This window comes from Galeopterus variegatus, unplaced genomic scaffold (assembly GCF_000696425.1).
Source record: "Galeopterus variegatus unplaced genomic scaffold, G_variegatus-3.0.2 Scaffold14726, whole genome shotgun sequence".
In the NCBI taxonomy this organism is placed as follows: domain Eukaryota; kingdom Metazoa; phylum Chordata; class Mammalia; order Dermoptera; family Cynocephalidae; genus Galeopterus; species Galeopterus variegatus.
The window spans coordinates 1-7,502 of NW_007740837.1; the positions used below are offsets into that span (position 1 = coordinate 1).

Sequence of the window (7,502 nt, forward strand, 5' to 3'; positions counted from 1 at the left end):
AGGGGGGACACAGCCCCCAGCCAGTTTGCTGGATGAGTGGAGACAGCCACGTGCAACAGCCTGGGTCTGAGTCTTCCGCTTCGCCTTCCCGGGGACCCATCCGTGGGTGAAGCTGTCTGACTTAATCCGTCAGTCGGAAATCTTCAGCTGAGCCCTCTTCCCCAAGGTCAGCTCCCTGCCAGGCCCAGGGGGCCAGGGCTATGTCCTGCAAGAGCTAAGAGCGTGACCTTGGCTCGTAGGGGACTGACAGACAGCCTTCAAGAAAACCAACCTGACTCCCAAGGGAGTATAAATTTCAGTGCAGTGCTGCTGACTCCAGAATCAGGTTATAAGCCCAGATGATCCAGAAATTTTGAGAAATATCCAGAAAATTTATCTCCTTCATTTGGTAAAATGAAACATGGGGTTTTGGGGTTTGGCAGATGCAAGTGTTTGTCTCCATTCTGGCACTCATCAGAGAGGGTAACTTCATAGTTACTCAGCACCTTCCAGCCTCAGAATCTTTCATGGTAAGATGGGGGTTTGCATCCTGACACCCACCTCCGTAGACCTTGGGATGATTAAATAATGAAATCACATACGGATAGTGCTTAGGACACAATAAGTGCTCAAGAGGCATTCGGTAACGTCACTAGTTTATGAGAATCAGCAGGACCACGGATTGACCTGCCCAGGGTCCCGTGGCCTGCATCTGCTCACAGCATAAGCAGCATCTGAACCTAGCTCACAGCTCTTCATCCAGTGCACTTCCTGCCACACTATACCACCTTTTCTAAACCCAGTAAGAGTAGGGGATTCTTCCTGCGCACCAGGGAATTCTCAAGATTAATCACTAAAATCCTCATCAACATTTCCCAGTGAGAAAATGACACCCCCTGGCCAAGTCTGACAAAGAACCTAGAACCTGTTAAGGGTCTCTGCTCCAGATGAACTCATCCTGCTCCTCTGCGACGTGCCTGCTGCTGGTGTGAAACAGTTTCCCATCTGTGACCCTGAATCACTCCGGAACCCAGCAGGGCCAGGGATGGATTGTTCATCCCTCTTTATAGATGAAGAACCCGCGATCAGAGAGGCTGGGTCTAGACACCAGCTCTGAATCCCAGCACACCTTCCCAGACAGCCTTAACCTGCTCAAGCTCCAGTTTGAAGCCTCCTGACCTAAGAAGCCCTATTTGCATACAACCTTTTTTCCACGTCTCTTCATTCCCAGGACCCAACCAACCCTCTTATTTGGAAGCAACTCAAAAAGCTCCTCCTGCAGCAGCCAGAAGAGGCCCTTTCAGAGTATAAATAGAATCGAGGGCTTTGTTGGTAGAAGAACTATTCCAGTCAAGCGGCTCCTTCGCATTTGTTATTAATTGTGGTCTGGGACGAACGCTTCAGAGGGAAATTCTGGTTGTGGATGTTTATTTGCAAGCAGTGGGTTCCTGTGAATAGACAGCCCTGGGAGCCAGCACAGCCTTGGGATAGAACCCTGGAGCTGGGCTAGTTGATCAAACCAGACTTGATCCTGACCTTTGCGGGTGAACAGCTAAATAGAAATTACAACACTAATGCTAATGCTGCTGCTGCTGCTGCTGCTATGTATAGTTTATCAAGCATATACTATATGCCAGGCACTGTGTTGAGTATTAGACATGAACATCCACGTGAGGCAGATTCTGTCATTATGCATACCCATTTTACACTATGTATAGTTTATCAAGCATATACTATATGCCAGGCACTGTGCTGAGTATTAGACATGAACATCCACGTGAGGCAGATTCTGTCATTATGCATACCCATTTTACAGGTGAGGTGAGAAAACTAAGTCTTGAAGAGGTTGCATAACTGGTTTAAGGTCCCAAAGATCTGCCTGACCAGAGGCCACTCTCTTAAACCCCTGCACCTTGCATTCTCCTCCTGGATTGTATTCCTACAAGGCACCACAACCATGATCGTCACCCACGTCACGTTTGTACAGCACACTGACCCTTGCAAAACACCTTCATCTTCACCATCTGTTTGGAGCCCAAGGATTACATGGTACTTATCTGATCCGCCGCGATGCTGAGACGTACTGATTTTGAGTAACCAGAGGTCTGTTCTTTGACTCTCTGTCCTCAGCCTTCACACCTGCACTGCAAAAATATACTTGATATTCTCCCCCTATAACCTGGCTTTTTAACATTCGTCTGAAGTCAGCTCTCCCTCTGCCTCTAATCACTCTGATTTTTCCACTTATTTTCTGTTTTGTGTTATGGGAATCTGATTACATTGTTAGATTCATAGGTCTTTTTTTAGGAGCTGGGCAGTAATTGGGTTTCAGTCTTTCAAAGTGTCTCGTGCTGTACAGTCCCACATAGCTCTGACCACATGTCACAGTTGTCTGTCCTGCAGCTGAAAGTCAACGGACCACACTTCTCCTAGGAACAGATTTCCCTCTTTATGAAATGGAGACAGTTTGATCGAGCATAGTGACAGTGACAGGACTCTGGGGTCACAGACTCACTCCACTCTGAGCTCAGCTATTTCCTAATGGGGACCTCCCTGAGCCTCAGCTTTCCCATCTGTGCAATAGGAAGAGGAGAGCTCCCTTCTCATAGAGGTTTGGACACAAGTAAATAAAATCATGCACAGAAATTGCTTCACACATAGCAGGCGCTCAATGAAAGTCAGCCTCTCTCCCTCTCTGCCTCTCTTCTCTACTTCCCTCTCTCCCTCTGTCTGTGTCTCCTTTCTTTAGATATTTTTATTCCTTCCCACCCATCCCATCCCCAAAATAGCTGTACTCCAGAAGAACTCTGGGATTTTTGTTTCCTTTTTCTTTGCAGCTCCCCAGACCAAACATCTGACCCAAGAATGGATGACTTTATATTTAAGCCAAGGAAGCTGTTTTGCTGGAGTGATTGTCTTTGACTTCCCTGGGCTCCCTTCCCTCCTCCAGAAGAAAAGCATCCATGTGTCTGTCTCTCTGTGACTCTGCTCTGCTTTCTGAAACCCTAAGGAGAAGTTACAAGGCTTTTCTGAACATCAACATCCGAGTCCCTTTAAAGACAAGAGTAGGGTCCTCATGACAACCCTTGACTCTGCTTTGGCACAGGGCAGGTGGAAACAGCCAGGCTGGCTTTGGACTTGGCAATGCTTAGCTTCAACTGCCACCTCTGTCCTCACTAGTTGTGTGATGTGGGGAACGTGCTGACCTCTCTGAGCCTCAGAGGATGATAATGCATTCTTCCCAGGACCAAATGATGATGGATGCAGAGTACCAATCACAGGACTGATGCATAGTAGGCTCAAAACATCAACTCCTCTGGACAAGAGCAGCAACTCTTCTTCAGAATGTGCTCATTCACTCATTCACTCATTCATTCACCCATGCAGCAACCATGGCAAGAGACATCCATGGCTGGAGAGCAAAGCAGGGGTTGATCCCAGTGTCCCCATGAGGCTTGAACAGATGGTTGGTGTTTGGAATGATAGGCTATTGGATGGTTTGCTGGATGGGTGAGTGGATAATTTGCTGTGGGTTTGGGTGGCTGGGTGATTGGATTTGGATGGATAGATGGGCAGATGGATAGATGGATGGATGGATGAAAAGATCTAGCTATATTGATCACCAAGAGTCAGCTTCCCATTTAATACAGGAATCGCCCCTGAAATACCTGTGACAGTCCTAAAATGCATGCCTACTGACCTGTAGTAACTAACTTACAGGCTATTTCATTAACAAGTTTAGTTGCTATGAACTTTTCCTTCCAAACTCTAGGTACAATAATGAATATAAATTAGTGGTTAGGGTGTGGTCTTTGGAATCATACCTGGGTTTGAATCTCAGCTTAACTAATTAAAACGGTGTGACCTTGAACAAAGCCCTTCATCTCTCAAAGCTGTGGTTTCCTCATTGGAATATGGAGATAATAGCACTACTTGCAGGATCTGTATGAGGATTAAATGAGATAATGAATGTCAAGGGCTGGTCAACGCTCAATAACTGGCATTATTATTGTACCAAGCCAATATGTATGCTTCTGTAACTTTTTTCACCAAGAGCCACATGTGTGCCAGACATTATTATAGTGATGTGTGCACAATGGCAAACAAGACTGAGAGTCCTTATCATTTGGAGCTTATGCTATTGTGGAGTGTTCAGACAATAAAAAAGTAAAGAGATAACATGGTGTTAAATGCTGTGCAGAAAATTGAAATAGCATGAGGTGAGAGAGAGTGAGAGATGTGGTGGGTGAGGGACAGGAGTCCTTTCTTGGGCTGTGAATCTGGGGAGAGGGTGTTCCAGGTAGCAGGAATGGCTGGCGAAAAGGTCCTGAGGCAGAAATGAGCTTGTTCAAGGAAAAGAAAGGCCAGGTGGCCAGATGGAAAGTGGGACCAGTTAGGGCAGGGAGGGCTCAGGAGGCAGATCTCAGGCCGTGGAGTCTGTGCATTGGATATCATCCACATTAATCTCATCCTGTTTTCTGGAACAATGTAGAAGGAGCCTTGTTTATTTGGCGGCCATTCAGCTTTCTGATGACAGCTGATGGCTTCCAATCTCCCGACCTCCAGGCTTCACAGTCTCAATTCTCAGTGTTCCTAGTTGATACTCTGGGACACCTGCAACTTCTACTCTGACAATGTGCTGGGTCCCATAAACCTAGAACCCGGAGGAAATCAGGTGGAGGAAAGCCAGGAAATGTCTAATTGAAACTGTAATGAACTACACCAGGAAGCTGTGTCTCTCCCTGAAGCCTTGGCCCTGGAGTATTTGCAGGGGAAAAGAGGAGAGTAGTCTTTGAGGCTGATGTCAGGATGAAAGACATCTGGAACCATGTATGCAGGTGGATCTGGTGTGGGATCTGGCTTTAAAAGAAAAATAATCTATGATGGTGGCTGATCTCTAGCCGGGCTGATCCCGGAGCTCAAGCCAGGTCGTGGGACTAGGACCCTTGTCACAGCTCAGCAGTGCCTCCCTTGGTGTTGGTTTTCTTCTTGGCAACCTCTCTCCATGTGGAAATAAAAAGGCTCTTGGAATCTTCTAGTTTCATGTCCATCAGAAGCAGACCCTCTCTTTTCTAGTGTGCAGCAGGAGTCTGGAATTCTGTCTTACTTGGTAATTAGCTCGGTTGGGTCACATGTTCATCTCTGAACAATACTGTGACCAGGGAGATGCAGCGTTCTGATTGGCCAGGCCTGAGCAGCAGGACCACCCCTGGAACTGACAGCAGGGTTAGATCCTCCTCGTCCATATGGAAATGGAGGAGGGGGGTGATGCTGCAAAAAAGTATTGGATGATAAAGTTTCAATTATGCAAGATGAATAAGTTCTAGAGATCTGCAGTACAACTTGTGCTTATAGTTAACAATACTGTACTGGACGCTTAAACATTTGTTCAGAGGGTGGATCTCACATTATCTGTTCTCACTACAATTTAACACAAACAAAAAAATATATTGGATGCTGTTAGGAGAAGAATGGAGAGTAGATTCTGGACAGGCACGAACAGCAGGTGTATCTCACATTTCCTAACTCAGAACTGTTTCTTCCTCTGTGGCTCAGAGATACATCTCTTACAGCTCTCATCACCTCCTGCCTTGTTCAATAGTTTAATATATGTCCAGCCTTTTTAAGCTCCTTGGGGATGGAAACTATGTCATAAGCACCCCAGGGTCCCCTACCCCTTTTGTGCCTGGACAATGTGTAGGACATGCTTGGTTATGTTGAGTCAAGTTTCAGGGCCCCGTAGGACTGCTGTGCCCACCAAATAGTCCCCAGATGAAGCATCAGAGAAACTCCCATGCCCCAAAGGACAGCCGAGCCTCACCCTCACCTCTCTGTTCTTTTGGGTTTTCCCAGGCAAAGCCAACAAAAACGTTCAGTGGGACGAGGACTCGGTGGAGTACATGCCAGCCAACCCGGTCAGGATCGCTTTCGTCCTGGTGGTCCACGGCCGTGCCTCTCGCCAGCTGCAGCGCATGTTCAAGGCCATCTACCACAAAGACCACTTCTACTACATCCACGTGGACAAGGTGAGGAGCCTCCACAGAGGGCCTCATGCCGGGCTGCCTCCATAGTCTCTCTGTCTCTCTGATACCCCCCACCCCCATGGCAAGTCCAGGCTGCTCCCTTTCAGAGAGGGCTCAGAGGCTGAGCAACTGCCTGTGCTTGGAGCTCTTGAAGTGCTGTGTGTGTGTATGTACGTATGTGGGTCCGTTTCAAAGTTTCCAGCTGTGATGTTTGACTTTCTCCATAAACATTATTTTTCTTATGTCTTTTCCTCACTGCCAGTGCCCCTCTCTGCCATTCACAGACTTTCTGGGAAAAGCTATCCCAGGAGTGGGCACACTTCTTCTATAAGGGGCCAGATAGTAAATATTTTAAGCTCTGTGGGCCATATGCTCTCTGGAGGCTACTCAGCACTGCCCTCGTACTGCAAAAGCAGCCCCAGAGACTGTCAACAAATGGGCATGGCTGTGTGCCAATAAAACTTTATTAACAAAAACCCTGCAGCAGACTTGCTGACCCCTGAGCTACCTCATCCCAGAGGTTTCTGTCGGTTGGCTGACATAACATGATTATGTCTTCACTCAAGAAGACAAAGGGGATATTTGATCCAAAAGGTCTGCTTCTAACAAGCCTGAGGGTGGACAGAAAACAGAAACTCCTCTGCCAGATTTCCATCAAGTTTAGATAGAACAAAACTTCTTAGGTTGTTATCCTCAGACCACATACACCAGTCATAAAAAAATATGCAGAGTCCCAGGCATTTTTAAAATGCAGAGTCCCATCAACCCAAGCCTAGTGAACGATTAACTCAGAGGTGGGGCCAGGGAATCTGCATTTCAAACATCAAATGCAAATTTTTTTTAAAGATAAAAGTTTGAATAGCAATGCAGAAAGCCTCCCCAGGCTGGAATTAGTTTCTTGGTCAAGTCACTATGTTCAGAAGCCCCGTCAACTAGAAGGGAAGGGACAGAGAGGGGACAAGAGATGAGGGGCATGACTGAGTGGTTTCTAGGATGTCAATGTCACCTTTTCTCTCCTGGGCAAAGCGCTCTAATTACTTGCATCGGCAAGTGCTCCAGTTCGCCAGGCAGTACGATAACGTCCGCATCACCCCCTGGAGGATGGCCACCATCTGGGGAGGAGCCAGCCTCCTGTCCACCTACCTCCAGAGCATGCGGGACCTCCTGGAGATGACAGACTGGCCCTGGGACTTCTTCATCAACCTCAGCGCAGCAGACTACCCCATCAGGTAAGGCACCTGGTGGCCCCAAGCCTGTCTGGTCTGAGGTCTGCTCCCCCTCACTGTCTCTCATCATAGCTGGGACACCAGAAAGCAGAGGCAGAGGGCTTCCTGTCCAGAGAAGTGTTTCCATCTCCCTGAACTGCTGCATAGAACTCATGCACTGTCTCCGTAAGATCTCTCCGCATGGGATTCAGATTGGACCCGAGAAGCACTTATGCATTCATTCATTCACTCATTCAACAGATATTTATTAAGCTGATGGTTTTCCCAGCTCTGT

At 47.4% G+C, this 7,502-nt stretch overlaps 1 protein-coding gene across 1 annotated transcript; it reads left to right on the plus strand.

Annotated features, from left to right (window-relative positions):
• Positions 1–5,832: 5,832 nt before the first annotated feature.
• LOC103582042 (xylosyltransferase 1-like) lies at positions 5,833–7,231 on the plus strand (the record flags this gene model as incomplete). Its single annotated transcript, XM_008563732.1, has 2 exons — positions 5,833–6,005; positions 7,029–7,231. Coding segments are annotated over 2 exons (376 nt in total), but the record flags the coding sequence as incomplete, so codon positions are not given.
• Positions 7,232–7,502: the final 271 nt, after the last annotated feature.